A 15,790-nucleotide genomic window follows, 5' to 3' on the forward strand; every position below is an offset into this window, starting at 1 on the left:
ACTGTCAGTTTGTAAAAGCAAGTTTTTAACGCTGTTTTAAGAAGAGACAGGCGATATTTAAAGTTTCTCCCATTTCGTCAACCACAGGGGATTCCCTGGGCGTCCCCTCTACGTCATAGAGTGACGAGTAGTATTCGTATTAATAGTAAGTATTAATAGTAATAATAACAGATGTATAACAATTCAGTCTACCCAACACACTCTCACTCCGGACGCGTCCAAATCCGACGCTTGGTCAGATGCCTTTGGCGACACCTACCGACGCAAAAAGTATCCATCTGCGTCTCTCTCCGCCACAAGAGGAATACTATGGATTCCAATGTAATCGCGTCTGCGGCTATATGTGACGCTCACAGCAGGTGATCAAATGCATATACTTCAATTTAAAAGTGTGGTTTGATGACATTTCTTGCGAGAAATATGCATTTTTCCCCACAATCTCTCTTCAGTGAGTGTATATTTTCTATTAAAAACATTACTGTTTACTCAAGCGTACTCCTAAATTAAACCACATCAACACTAGAAACAAAATAGATCGAGGGATGAAGTCTGAAAGATCTGTTTTGAAACGTTGCTTAATACGTTACGCCACTGAACGCAACTCTTTCTGTCGGCGAAATAGAGCAGCAGGACAAAACGTTAATACTGCGGGTATACTGAACTAAATGCTCTTGTTTGGAAGTCACGCATTATTAAAACAAATTATAAAACACATAAACACTTCATAGAAACAAAATAGATCGAGGGATGAGGTATGAAAGATCTGTTTTGAAACGTTGCTTAATACGTTACGGCATTGAACACAACCCTTCCTGTCGGCGAGATAGGCAGCAGGACAAAACGTTAAAATAGCACTAATAAATGCATATATTGATCTTTTCCATCACATATACACATATATATCACAATGTAAATATACATTTTATGGTCACACTTTGTCTTTTGAAAAATTAGTGGATATATGATTTCTGAACCCTAATGTCAACATCTTAACCCAAAACCGGAGGGAGGTTACCAGAACGAAAGTTACGCCTGTAACTACGGTTCTATGAGTCCTGGATTACCGCCAGGCGGTGCTGTAAGCACTGAATATCTCCCCTCGCGCATGCGCATGTCGAGTACAATACCAACAATGTTACGTCACCCGTGACCCCTTCATGACCCCCGGAAGGGGTATAACTTCCGGCGTCAAGCATGGGATCGACTCCTAGAATCTTCTCGCTAGAGCACGAGGATTTGGAGTGACCGGCAGGCCTGGCGGTCATCCGGGACTCATAGAACCGTAGTTACAGGCGTAACTTTCGTTCTATTTCGTCCCTACTGACCGCCAGGCGGTGCTGTAAGCACTGGATGACGAATACCAACAATGTCACATAGAATCCTGGTCACTTACCTCACTGACCAGGGGCAGAAGGACCCGGGAGTAGAACCACGCCCAACGGTTGGGGAGTGGCGACATTGATGCCGGGTCTCTGACGATGGTCATCTCAACCCGGCCGGAGGTAGGAGGCCGGTGTCGGAACTGCAATACGTACCCCTGGGCTAGGGTGGAAACCACCTGGGCCCCGATGAGAAGGCAGCCCAACTGAGCTGCTGCCGGAAAAGTAGCCGACGACCGGCCCCGTGGCCTTAGCGCCGTCTCCCCCGGGCTCTGGACGTCCCGGGGGGGCGACGGTCAGGATCAACGCCTCGACGTCGCTGGGACGGTCCGCGCACAGGGGGGCGAAAGTCACCAGCAGGCTGACTCACAGACCGCTGAAAGCTGCGCCGGCCGCCCTGGCCAGGCGGCCGGGGGCGACGCCCAGGGGCTGGTGAAGGGCCTCCCGGTGTACTGGAAGCGGCCGCACTCCTGTGAAGGTACACCAGCCGCTGCCTGGTCACACCAGCCAGGGCCTGACGGCACGAAGCTGCACCGGGGCCGGCGGTTTAGGGAGGAAAGGAAGAAGCTTTCAACCAGCCTTCTATTTCCGTCCTGTACTTCAGCGTGACGCGAGAATAAGGAGTCGATCACATGCTTGATCCTCCTCACTCAAAAGAGTTAAGTGCATATTCTAAATATACAATATTTAAGAAGTAACTTGAATATTTGTTTTAGACGGCATAGGCCTCTGTTAAACATCCCAGAGGGAAACATTAGGCGGGTTTCCGTCAGTTGTACCCTCCTCTTCGGCCCTTTCAGCTGTTGTATCTCCATTGCAGTTTAAGATCCCGATATGAACCACCGGCTTCTGGTCAAAGTCAAAGTTGCTGTAAGGCTCTAGAAGCTGAAGGGAATACTCATTGTGGGGCCGTTACTTGTAATGGAGCCGCAACGATGCTTGAGGGCCCATCACATTTAGGACTGTACTGTTTGAGACCATTTTTGCATTGCTTTCCAGTCTCATTTAGACTTTTTCTGCAAAACATATTTATTGTTGTCCACTACTAGACAATTAGAATATTACGATTCCCGTATAATCAATAATTGTCATCTTCACTTCTGGACTTGTCTCATGGACAATTCAGCTGAGCTCTGGCGATGAAATGGGAAAACATATTCAAATGTAGTTACTATTTAAGCCTTTTGTAAAAAATGTTCCAAAAAACAAAAAAGTGAAAGAAAATGCACAAAAATGTTAAAATCACAGCTGACTTTAGCCGAAGTTCAACTTCTTGTATTTTAGAAAGATCTAAAACAGTGACTTTAACTCTTTATTTGACGTCTTTTATATTGCTTTTTGTCTGATAACATGTTTTCAACAGTTCATTTAGGTCTTTATCATGATATGTCACAGCAGGGGAGTAAAACACAAACGTAACAGAACAAAACATCTCGTTTTCCTGTGATGTAAATATTTTTCATTCACTTTTACGTCCGTTTATGTTCTATTACATGTATGTACTGAAGGATCATGTACTGCCTCATAAAAACAGGAGTTGACTTTCTTCAATCCTAAAGTTTGACGTGTTGAGCGATCTCAGATGAACATTATGTTGAGCAGAGCCACAGTCAGTGTGGTAACCTGGAGAGTGAGCGTAGTTAGGAGAGCATGTAGCTGTGTGGTAAAACGTTACCTAGATAACGTTAAGGATAGGAGGTGCTCTTGGAAGTAGACAGGGACCGCCCTGCTCTTGTGGAAACTGGAACTTTGTTCCACCAAGTCATTATTTAGACACAGTGTAGTCAAACTTACTGAATCATCATCCCTCCACCACCGTGCTTGACTGGTGGCGTGAAGTGTACCGCTATGCTGTTTAGATTTCTTTAAACAGACCCACCCTGGGGCCTCTGTCCAAACCGGTGTGAACACCGCTAACGTAAGCCACGAGGATGTGTTCTGGTTAGGGACACGTCTCCCTCCTGGCAAGGCCTCTACATACGTCTTCTCTGTTCAGTCTTTTCTAATGTGAGTGTCACGAATGCTCAATGTACCATGCTGACTGAGGCTCGCCGAGTCGGAGATATAGAAATAGTTATTTCCCAATTATTACTTGGGATTAACTCTTGGCAAGACTGTCTTGAATGTTTAGTAAATAATGATGGACTCCTTCAGAGGCTGACTGTCAACAATAACAATTGCTTCTCTAAACCAATAGCTGATGTCTGTCCTTCTTGGCATTGTATTCACCCACATTTGATTGATTCACATCAGCAAATTGCCAAAATGTCTGATGAAGGTCAGTGGCTGTAACTCTTGATTCCTCTGGAAGCAGGAAGGCTTGTTTTTTAATGATACAGTGTAATATGTTATGTGTTGCTTTGGTCATCTCAGACTGTATGCACCTCATTTTCCAGACCAGCGAAGGATCTGATGATTTTTTTTTTATTTAATCGTATTGAAATACATCTTAGAACTGAAAGGGGGTACATATTTTGACAAGCATGATCCGATGTTCAAGTGGATTTGCTTTCCAGCCTTAAAAGCCTCACTTCCGATCGGCCAGTCTCTGGAGAAGAGCAATGATTGTGTCCTGTTTGGAGGAGAGCAGCTCCATAGCCGTGGCTATCCTTCCGAGGGACTCGGACATCCGCACCTCCCTCCTCTCGCGCCTCTTCTCTCTGGCTTCAACCCTGCGCCGGGCCACTCGATCCAGGTAGGCCTGCTCCTCCTGCCGCTTCAGGATCTCCTCAAACAGAGGAAAGCTGCTTTGCTCTTTGCTCCCTTTCTGGTTCTGCCCTTCGGCCCCTGGCATGGTTGCCGCAGGTAACGAGGTGGCAATAGTAGAAGGGAGGCAGGAGGAAGTCGGCTGGAACGAAGACAGCCCGAGGACATTCTGACTGTGGCTGAGGGGTGCTGTGCTAAGCCGAAAAGGTATGACGCCTGATGTAAAGGACGACCCTTTACGGCTCGGGCAGCCTGACGAACTGAGGTCGGTGCTGCTCGCCGAGCCAAGAGAAGGAGAAGTAGAAGCTGTTTCTGTAAAACAAGGTGAGGAAATATAAGTCGGAGTTGGAACGATGGAGGCTGACTGAATGCTGGTGTCGCCATTGAGGAGGATGAGAGGCTTGAGCTCTGGAGCGTTTATGGGGCTGATGGTGGCTGCGCTCAGCGAGGAACTGGCAGCACAGCTGCTGATCTGGCCGGCGGCCATCCCCACAGACTCCAGACCGCCTGCTGAGGCAAAGTCACCACTGGGACGAATGATGGTGGCCGGTTGTGGAAGCGGCTTCGCAGCGATCTTTGCCATCGGACCAGACAGCGGAGAAAATGTGCTGCCACCTTTATGTCTTTTGTTATTGATGATCTGTGTGCCGATAGTGTCCGAGAGAGTGGCCTCCATCAGCTGGAGTAAAAAGAAAGAAAGATGGAGAGAACATAAGGAAAAGTACTCAGTTTATGAACTCTTACTGTTTCATTCGATTAACTCTTACACTGTCACCACCAGGGAAGTGTCCACATACGAAATAAGAAATAAACATTGGTATAATCTGGCACAGAAAAGGGTTTCAATCTCCGTAACAAGATTTCAAATTCAAGAGAACTGTACAGGAAGTGACTTTTTATGTTCCCCATTAGGTAAAATTCATAAAACCACACATTCACGCATAAATAGGAACACAGCTTTTATAGCAAACGCAGTCATGTTCAGGTTGGTTAGGGTCCGAGGATGAAGCCTAACTAAGCATCAGGCAGCAGCTGGCCTAACCCGCGGCCGAAGGCTGCCACCGGGACCAACCTGAGAACGACCTCTGGCTCGTTGGCCAGAAGAACCGGCAAGGAACCGGCGACCGAGACGACACTGGAGGAAAAATCTTTATCTAATCTTAAAGAACTAATGCATTGAAAAAAACAGTAATGTATAAAGCAGTCACACACTGGAACCATCTCCCCCCATGTTTAGTTGCAATAATCAAGGTGTCAAATTTTAAAAGGAGACTGAAGCAGGCTGTGGTTCAGAAGGAAGTTATGATCGGTCCTAGGTATATATTGTGATTATTTTGCAAATTGTAAGTATATTATAAATTTAATAGTAAATACATTCTAAATTACTGTAGGCTATGAGTGTATATATAGTATAGTAGTATGAGTATATTATAAATTATAAAGTCGTTGCAAACTATTTTGTTCATAAGTGGATACAGATCTGGTGATAGTAGCAAATATTGTTACTTAAGATGTGGATGTTTTTGGTTGGATATTTAGATTTTTGTTTTTATTTAGATTTATTATTTTAGGAATTCTGGTGAATGTTTTCACCCTTTTTGAGTTGTGATTGTTGTATTCTTTTGTATGTCTTTGTGTGGACCCCAGGAAGAGTAGTCTTCACAATGGTGAAGACTAATGGGGATCCTTATTAAATAAACAAATAAACAAAGTTAACAGAGACCAGAAGAGACTGAAATTATTATTAAATACGTATTATTTAAAAAATGTGCCAATAATCTTTTATTTGACTTTGATAAAAAAGAAAAAACGCAATCAATTATGCATCAATAGTAAAATTAAAGATGACCAGTCTTTGGTTCAACGAGTTGCATATTTTTATCTGGGAATTAAGTTCAGTCATTATTTTTTAACATCCTGACTTTTTTTTAATATTTTTTTTAAATTTTGGTGCACACTTTCTGAAACACTGAATACAAATATAACCCCATTCCAATGACAAATAACTAATTAAACTAGTATCCAGGGTCACGTGTTCAACAACGCAGCGCTGCCTGCAGACGCACCTGCCTGTTAATCAGCTCGCTGTTGTTGATGGTTGATGGTGTCGCTGCCACATCTGACCACATGGGGGCAGCATATACTAAATCCACGCGTGAACTCCTGGCTTAACGAAGAACACAACCCGCTCGCACCCATCAGCACAGTATTCTCACTGGCTCCTGTTTTTTTATTTGTATTTTATTTTTCCCTTAGTAATCCCACAATGGGGGAATTTTATTATCTGCATTTAACCCATTTCTAGTCAAACTAGGAGCAGTGGGCTGCCATGCTTTTTCTTTTTCCACAGTGAAAATTCTAACAAATGTTTGCACACTATGCATCATCTGGTAGGAATTATTATGTATTAGCAGTGAATTCTATGGTCATTGTCCTGTTTTAGCAGCTGCAACTCGTGAAATATACGTCATTTGTTATGTCTGAGCTACATAGGGAAAGTAAACAAAAGGAAACCAAGCGCCAACCATCTAATTTCTAGATTGAGGCTCATGTGGAACTGAGTTTTGTTGCAGTTCCTAAACTGGCCACTAGAGGCTGGCTGTAAAAGCGAGCCGGTCTCCATTAACTCCCGTGTTAAAATGTCCAACTTTAGAGCAAAAGTTGACATATTTACAGCCTGGTTCCAAAAACAGTTTTGGCTTCAATCATTTGATTTCACACCCATGACAACTCTGAGAGGAGTGAAGTTTTTTGTACCACACCAGGAGAGTTTAAACAAAGCAATATATTATTTCTAATATGACTGATCGGCAGTCGGCTCAGCCAATGGCTAGCTGTTACCACTTCCTCATCCGTAATCGTCATGCTATCGCGCTTAGTGAAACATTCAGCTGATTGTATTAATCAGGCGTCACCTAAATGCAGATGTAACTTTTGATTTCACCGCAGAGAAGATGTTTAATGGTATATTCTACTGTAAACGGCCGCCGGCAGCTATGGAGAAAAATGAGCATCAAAACAAACAAACCAACAGATCACGTGACGTGAGCCAATGCTGCGTCCACTGTATTTTTTACAGTCTATGTAGAAAACTTGGCACTGCAAACTACAGTCCTGCAAGAAAAGAATCTGGACTGCTACGCAGAAGTGTAAACAAGGTTTCAGTGTCATAAGTGCAGAGTGACCCCAGCCGTGCAAATCCCCAACTCTATAACCTCTGGTTCATTGCTTATAGAAACTGGTATTTGTGTTCATTTATATTTGTTTTAAGAGAAAATATACAGTACAGACCAAAGGTTTGGACACACTTCCCCATTTGTTTGAATGAGAAGGTGTCGCCAAACTTTTGGTCTGTACGGTAATACAGACAGATAAAAAAAAAATATCAAAGAGCATGAAGGAAATACACTCCTCCTGGAAGTACTTCCTACCGACTTACATCAAAGAACTCCCAGGACGTCTTGGCGTGTCCTGTCTCTCGGCTGCGGTCTTTAACTCTCTTGTACGTGACAATGAGATTGTTCCACTTGCGCCGGATTTTTTCCACTGGAAGGATGTGTCCCTTGGAGGCCATCTCCTCCTGGACGCTCTGGAAGAGCTGCGAGCGCTCCCGGGTGTCGTACAGGCCCCAGCGCCGCCCAATGGCCTCGATCAGGCACAAAACGGCCTTGGAGGAGAAATCCGAACCGGAGGAAACCGTCTTCTCTGAAGAAGCAGACGGCATCACTGCAGCTGGAGCGGCACAAGGGAGACTGGTCACAGTCGTTCCAGCTAACGTCTCCGTTTCTCCTGTTAGACTTTAACTCATGTTGTCAAACTCAATCATTTTAGCCTCAATCGGATGTCTGCAGAGCAAAACCACAAAAGACTTCTGAATTTAGCTACATTTGCATCAGAATCTGTTGGCAGACGTTGGGTTAACTTGGTTGTTGTCATGTACGACTTGTATAATTCACTTAAGTGTAATAATTATGATTCAAGCACTCAGTACATGGTTGAGATACAATCATCACCAATCCTCAGATTTGATAGAAGTCCCTTATTTACTGCAGTGATTAAATAATATAAGGACTAAAAATCTTACAGTAACACAAAGCATAACAATCAGCATTTAAGAGCTTCAGATTCAGTTTTTACAGATAAACCAGTACTTTCAATTGTTTGTTTGTTTACTTTCACCAGAGAAATGTGTTTGTGTGTGTAATGTTTTAACTAGGGCTGGGCAAGTTAACGTGTTATTATCGCCTTAACTCATTCATTTATTAACGCGGACATTTATTTTATCGCGCATTAACGCATGTTGCTCACATGCTTTTGGCCGCTTTTGCCAGCCAATATCCGATTTTTAGCCCATCCAGATTGAAACTGGATGACTCTTTTGAAGTCTGAACAGTCCCAAACCGCATGAGATCCGATTTTTGCAAACCAGATCGAAACCACCTCCGGGAGGTAGTTTCATATCGCATTCATATCGCATTTGGGCAGATGCGTCTCAGTCTGAACAGCTCCAAACACTCAGATCGGATATGACTGTCCCAGACGCTCCAAACCACCCGCCCATTTCCAGTTGTGGAGCTACTCATCCTTTTGCAAAGAGCATGTACAATCTCTGATGTCACGTCAAAAACTATTATTTGTAGTTTGAGTGTTGCAAATTCACATTACAAATCATGTTTTAATAGCAGAAAAAAAGACCGCATTTTCACGTAGGGTGCGGGTCGCCGTGTACCCTACGCCGTAGGTCTGCGTTGGTGTAACGCGGAACCATAAATCAGCCTTCAGTCGCGCTGTGAGCCTGAACCTGCAGCCCGTCAGCTCATCAGGAGGTTGAAGAGCGGGGCTGCCAGTTGTTCATTGCTGGTTCGTTTTGTTAACTCTGAGCTTTGTTGGTTGGTTTGTTAGTTTGCTGGTGGTTTTGTTCTGAACACTTTTCTCTGTTTCTCATTTTGCTGGGACGTCGGGTCCCTCCGCCGAGACACAACTTTTGCGGTATGCGTTCATTGTTATGTCTAAAAATGATGCGCAGTGCCGACCCAATCAGAAATGGTACAGATATTTTGGGATTTTTTTATATATAAAAAAATAAAATTATAAAAAAATAAAGGATCCCCATAACCTTTGATCGGGTGGGCAGGACGCACGTATTGTTATTGTTTTTGATGTCGCAATTACATGACTTCACACAATACACGCGCTGGGTGACGCCTCCGCTCCGACGTCGTTGCTACGGCAACCCGCCAGATCAGTCAATGATGTGGCCCAGTCTGAACAGAGCCAGATCCACACTGTCCAGTGTGGACAGTCAGCCCTGAAAATCGGATATGAGAAGGAATCAGATATGAATCAGATTTGCCTGCAGTCTGAACGCGGCCTTTGTTTTGAAAAAGTCTTTTGCCGGCTGCTGCGGAACCGGAAGAGAGTTGGCGGAAAAACATGCGGAAAAGTTAAAACAGAGCGGTAAAATTACGGAACGGTTACATGGACATTTTCATTTTAAAGTTCTCCCAGACAGCGGATTCGACCACTGTAAAGGAAATTTCAATAGTGATTTTTTTTTTGTGCTTCACACTTTTTAACAGGGAAATTTGGTGCTGAATATAGACTGGTAATGCTGCTCCCCGTTAAAAGTTTCTGCTGTTACCTCAGAAATTGCCTGTTTTAATGTCATCATTGTGGATCAGGGTTTTGTTGGTAGACAAAAAACATTAATGCCCTGGCAGTGGCAATATACAATGTGATTAATCGTGATTAATCAAGGAAATCATGCGATTAATCGCGATAAAACATTTTAATAGTTGCCCAGCCCTACTTTTAACACATTATTTACAGCGAATGTTTCATTTGATGATGAAAGTTGCTGCAAAAACATTAATAGCATGGACCGGCCACTTACCTGGCGCTATCTTCAGGTATGTTTTTCCATCTGCGGCTGTAGTGAAGAACCGATCTGTGCTGACGGGATCTGAGGACCCAACACATACAAGAAAGATCAGTTTGAAAGGCCGCACATGGAAAGGCTGATTTATGGTTCCGCGTTACACCGACGCAGAGCCTACGGCGTAGGGTACCGCGTCGCTGCGTACCCTACGCCGTAGGCTCTGCGTCGATTTTACGCAGAACCATAAATCAGCCTTTTAACGCCTTCCCTCCCGTTTTCCATTCACTGCGTCGGTTCAAAGAGAAATAATCCAAAATAATCAGTTTTCCATCTTTTGTTTTGATAATAAAAAACGGAAAACGGAATGTTATCCATTATCCGTTATCCGATTTCATTGATGTGTTTGAAAATCGAAATTTGGAATTAAAACAGCAAGTGGAAAACTCTTTTCTCTATTTCCTATTTGTTTCCAGTATGTTAGAGTTCAGTACATGTTATTGATTGGACGCTGCTTTTTTTTGACGCTGCAGCTGAACGGACAGTCACAACATCCCTGCAGTTTCATGATGGAGTGAAGACAGATTACAGATTAAACTCATGTTTCACTCCCAGGTTTTATATTTGATTTATTTTCTGTTTCAACATTAAAACAATCTAAAACTGTTAATTTTCAATCTGATCAACAAAAGAGCCAGAAACAACTTTCTTAATTTATTACTGCGCATGTGCAATCCCCCCATTTGTCCAATCCTTGTTTTCAGTATCCTTGGAAACGAATAGGAAATAGAGAAAAGAGTTTTCCACTCGCTGTTTTAATTCCCAATTTCGATTTTCAAACACATCAATGAAATCGGATAACGGATAACGGATAATGGATAACGATCCGTTTTCCGTTTTTTATTATCAAAACAAAAGATGGGGAACGGATTATTTTGGATTATTTCTCTATTTTTATTTTGTAATTTCAAAACAAAAAACGGATGGCCGCGAAGTACACGGACCAAAGAGCCGCATGGGCACAAATGAAGTCACGTGAGCTCACACAGCAGCACAGGGGTGGTGGTGGTGGTGGTGGCCTGCAGCTCCTCCTCATCCAGCTCCTCTGCAGCCTGCTCCCCTGCTCCTCCTCCTCCCCCTCCTCCTCCTCCTCCTCCTCTGCAGGCGGCTTCTCCGCAGGGCGCAGGCGACTCCCGGCTGCCCAGCACCAGAGCAGACGGGCTTTCATCCACCTCCTCGGTTTTCACGTGCATCCCCGCGACCTCGGAGCCGCCTGCTCGCAGATGTCCCTCCATGTTTTTCCGGCTCGTTTTGTCTGCGCAGGCGTTGAATTGAGAGAAAGTTTTGGAAAGAGCGCGGTTGTTGATCACTTACAGCCCGCGGCCGCGATGCCGACGCGGCCACTCCCGGACGTCCGGCTCTTCATAGAGAGAAAACGAAGCTCCGTGCATGTTTTCTTATTATTCGGGTGAGGGACAGAGAAATGGCTGCAGCTGTCCACTTGGGCTCAGCTGACGGATGCGCAGAGCGGCTGCGCAGACTCTCGACACGGAGCTGCTGCTGGCAAGCGTGGCGATGACGTCAGCACAGCGCGCAGCACTGGTTCAGCAGACAAGAAGCTCCAAATCAAGGCTGATTTATGGTTCCGCGTTACACCGACGCAGAGCCTACGGCGTACGGCGCGCGTCGCCGCGTATCCTACGCCGTAGGCACTGCGTCGATTTAACGCAGAACCATAATTCAGGCTTAATCTCCTGCCGTCCTGACAGCGGAAGCATCCGCAGATAATTTATAAGTATAAGTTTATAATATATTTAATAAATATATTATAATATATATAATATATTTATAAGTATAGAACCGTTTGCATGCTCCATGTGCAAAATCACACCTTAACAACAAGCAAGAAAACACAAATTGTTTATATTAGGTTCAGTAATATTTCTTTGTATTGTAATATTTGAAATAGCTAATCAACTGAAACACTGATATCTGGGCTTAAAAGATAAATACATTTAATGTCCCCATTTCATTCCCCTTTCTTTCTCCTTTTTTAATGATTAAATCTCTGCTGTGCATTTGGGGGTACGTTTTTATATATAAATATATACATATATATACATATATGCTATATGCACAAATGAAAAGGCATATACAAATCATTTAAACAGTTAAACAATTTTTTTTCTTTCTATTATTATTGTTTTGACAGAATTCATGGGAGTCTGTTCTTGCAGATGTAGACATAAGGCCAAGGTTGCATCATTTATGTTCAATAAAAAAATGGTTCTGAACAGAAGAGACAGGATTCATCTTTATCTGATTCTGATTCAGGAGGTGGTGAGCGCTTTCACTTTTTACCAACAGCCTTTGATGCAATCTTCTGTTGTGGTTTCTTGTGTCCTTTCTAAATACCTCTTCTTTGTTCCTGTTCTTTCCTATTCCAGCTGTCCGTTTACAGGATGTAAGTCTTCCTCTTTCTCCTGACAGCAAAACCCACTTTCCTAGTCCGAGCCCCAGGAAATGGCCAGAGGTCTTTAGGATTGCAATAAATGCCATTGGAGTGGAGAGGCTGCTGGTTAGGATGGTCGGTGGCAGTACCCGGCTGATCAAGAGGAAGACCGAAATAAGCCATTTCCAAAATACCATGAACCAATCAGGACCGGCTCCCTGCAGCTCTGAGCAAGAGTCAGGCCCCTTAATGGAATTCACACTTCCTTCCTTCTGTGTTAAGATAAAACATACGTCTATTCACCCAGCTCACTTTCCAGCTCTTCATCAGTCTCATCTTGGCTGATCTTTTTGCAATAACTGCTGGTTGTAGTGAATGATATATTAACTCCTTTTAGATATTTCCTCCCTATATTTCTCTTCTGGTTCACCTGTCTCGCTGCTTCCACCAAAATCTCAGCTGGCATCCTCCCTTTGGTTTGCTTTTCTTGAAAACAGACAAAGTTTGGGAAAAAGATGTAAAAAATGTCTCCAAATGTAAATTCATAATCAGTCATCATAAAAATAACTACAAGAAAATGAATAGTCGTGTGTCACATGTAAATACATCATTTTATTTTTTTCATTTTTCAGGTTAATACATGTCAACCAACCCAATTAAGACACTTCTAAACTGAAAAGGTGTTTGTATTCTAGGATTAGTAACCACAAGCTTTCAGATTCTATCTAACATCTCCATCAATTGCTCCTCATACAGTATATTTCTTACATCTGTATGCATGACAGCTCTAAAAAGAAGTCAGTGGGAGGGATACTCCTTTACTTTTCACACAGAGCAAAATCGTGTACTCATTGAAAAAGTGAATGATCCAGAGCTGTTTTGGTTTTAGTCAAACGGACAGTCCTTTTAGTGTTAAAATGTTGTGGCAACATCCATTAGTGGCCTGGAAGATAATGGTGTTGAACCTCCCCGGGATCCAACCAGTCCTGATCTGATACAGCCGAGGACTTTGTAGGTGGTGCTGGTGATGCTGGCAGGGGGCAGTAGTGCCAGTAAACACTGGGGCTTTTACATCCAGGATAACTCTATGGAGGATGCTGTTTTTTGTACATCTTGAGGTAAACTTATATAAAACAACACATTTATGTATAATTACGGGTGTAACCTTTTAAAACCTACGTCTGACATAGAAAATCACTTTAGCTGCTTAGTGTCTTGACTTGGTTGAGCTGTAAATAAAGACCTGACAGTGTAGTGCTGTTAATTATTCTAGGAGTGGTGGCGAGACTGGATAAACCTCCGGGTTTAAACCCCCAGGTTTATCCACTTCCTCTTATTCAGTCTGTGGTTTGACCAGTGAGCAGGTTGCTATGCTAAATAGCACATACAGCGTTGTCATGAATTAGTATGCAAACGTTTGGATACATTTAATCCTTTCTTCCTTTCTAAAAGCTGTAAATTTGGAACATGGTTTCAAAGAATTGTTAAACAGCTTCCACAAAGATTGTCTTCACTTTTATTTTAGAAGCCGACGGTGAAACTGGAAATTCATATTCCATCCATCCATTTTCCACCGCTTATCCGGGGAAATTCATATTGTGACATGAACATTTCCTATATTATTCATAATGTAATCATCTGTACATAATCATAATCAAATAACTTGAGACATAAAATACCTTCAACATGTAACACAATTACTAAATGTGATTGTTTCAGTTTGTTGGAAATGTGCAGCACCTTCCTAAATGAAGCCCAAAACGAGAGGGGACTCTCCTCAAAGTTAAATAGTAAAAAGAGACGCCAAACCTAAATGTTCAGTGGTCACTAACATTTAAATTCAAGCACAGAATTTCCCACTTTCAATGTAAACCATTGCACAAACACTTTAATGTATACATTACAAAGTTCACTGCAAATGTTTTTACAAGTTAAAAAGGAGACATATTTTGTCCTGGTTTCAAAAGCTTGCACAATTTCCTGAACTGTTAATTTCAGTATTAGTATCAAAACATGACAGAGACATTTATGATTAAATAACCAAGACATGTTTTGGTCAAAATACCACAAAACTACAGTAGACAAGCTTCCTTTTCAACAGTCTTTACAGCTTTGGGTATATAGTAGCTAGTTTTAGGGGGTGGAGTCAGCTACTCATTTTGACTCCACCCCTAGGATCAATAACCAGCTTTCTGGTCTAAACACTAGCAGTCCCTAGAACAAACAGTTGTTGTTACTTATCAAGTCAAATGTCCAATTTCGAAGCAAAAATAAATATTTGAAATGAAAAGAACAGCATTGCACTTCGTGATGTTAATGCTATCTGATGTCGCTTTCGCTATTTGGTGCTTCGCATTTTGGTGAATTTGACATCTGAACTGTGAAATAAGAGCTAAAACAGCAGAATCACTCTCATTTTAAAGATAATAAATCTTGTTGTTCTATTAGTTATACTAAAAGTCTGCCTTCATATGGTATGGGTTGGTATTACGACTCCACCACTCTGCGTAAAAATACGAGAATACTATGAAACTGTCTAAAGTAAAAAACGAATTATTAAAAAACAAACAAAAAAAGGCAACACAAATGAAATAAAAGTGCAACTTAATATATAACAAAAGGAAAAAAACAGGATAAAACAAAAGAGGCCATGGGCCATAACACATCTCCTCTCTAAAGACATGCATTTCAACATCTATTTAATACAAATAACAAGTGGACTGTGGTCCAAGTAGATAGTTGAAGAACTAGACCCAAGGTACAGTATTGAAGTGCTGGAGTGCTAAGAACAAAACCAGTTTCCTTCTCAATATTGGAATTACTGGATTGGTGGCTGTTAATTTATGGGAAAAGTAACACACGACATGATCAGATTTACATCTTCCTGTAACAGGCCAGCTCCAGCGGCTACTGCACTTGCAAGTTTAAAGGGACTAGGGAGGCCGGGAGCCGAAACTACATGTGTAATAGTCCAAAAAGGAGTTTGCACTTTCAGACACATGTTGATATTCGGGAGTCCAAAAGACATCAAGGATGGGACCAAATAGTCTGGTAAGAGGAGTAACAACAGTAGTAAAAGTTCCATTACCGGTAATAAGTAGCCAAGAAAGTGATGCTTCTGGTGGAAAGGACAGAGAAGGCAGCAGTAGCAGCATCTTTTTATTGAAAAGGCACAGACTTTACCTTGACCTACTTGTCTACACTAGTAGGTGACAGTGGCCTTTCCAAAGTCAAACTTGGCTACTGTAGGTTCAAAGAAAGTGATGCATCAGGGGAGAGATGCATAAGCTCAGAGATGTGGACACTGCATTGGTCTGTCAGGGTGAAGAAGGAGCTGAGCCAAAAGGTGAAGCTATTGATATACCAGTCAGCCTACAC

At 42.6% G+C, this 15,790-nt stretch overlaps 1 protein-coding gene across 1 annotated transcript; it reads right to left on the reverse strand.

Annotated features, from left to right (window-relative positions):
- Positions 1-2,858: 2,858 nt before the first annotated feature.
- Positions 2,859-11,471, reverse strand: LOC133421830 (uncharacterized). The gene is made up of 4 exons (XM_061711610.1): positions 11,006-11,471; positions 9,979-10,047; positions 7,525-7,817; positions 2,859-4,764 (listed from the first exon to the last, which is right to left on the reverse strand). The coding sequence occupies exons 1-4, from the start codon at positions 11,253-11,255 to the stop codon at positions 3,907-3,909; spliced, it is 1,470 nt and encodes a 489-aa protein (XP_061567594.1). The 5' UTR covers positions 11,256-11,471; the 3' UTR covers positions 2,859-3,906.
- Positions 11,472-15,790: the final 4,319 nt, after the last annotated feature.

This window comes from Cololabis saira, chromosome 21 (genome assembly GCF_033807715.1).
Source record: "Cololabis saira isolate AMF1-May2022 chromosome 21, fColSai1.1, whole genome shotgun sequence".
In the NCBI taxonomy this organism is placed as follows: domain Eukaryota; kingdom Metazoa; phylum Chordata; class Actinopteri; order Beloniformes; family Belonidae; genus Cololabis; species Cololabis saira.

Bases quoted from the DNA above. Each gene is read 5' to 3' on its own strand.
- LOC133421830 (XM_061711610.1), bottom strand. From the start codon at position 11,255: ATGGAGGGACATCTGCGAGCAGGCGGCTCCGAGGTCGCGGGGATGCAC. The intron at 7,818-9,978 runs GTAAGTGGCCGG...GTGCCGCTCCAG, and splicing joins ATACCTGAAGATAGCGCCAG to CTGCAGTGATGCCGTCTGCT. The intron at 4,765-7,524 runs GTAAGTCGGTAG...TTTTTACTCCAG, and splicing joins CGTCCTGGGAGTTCTTTGAT to CTGATGGAGGCCACTCTCTC.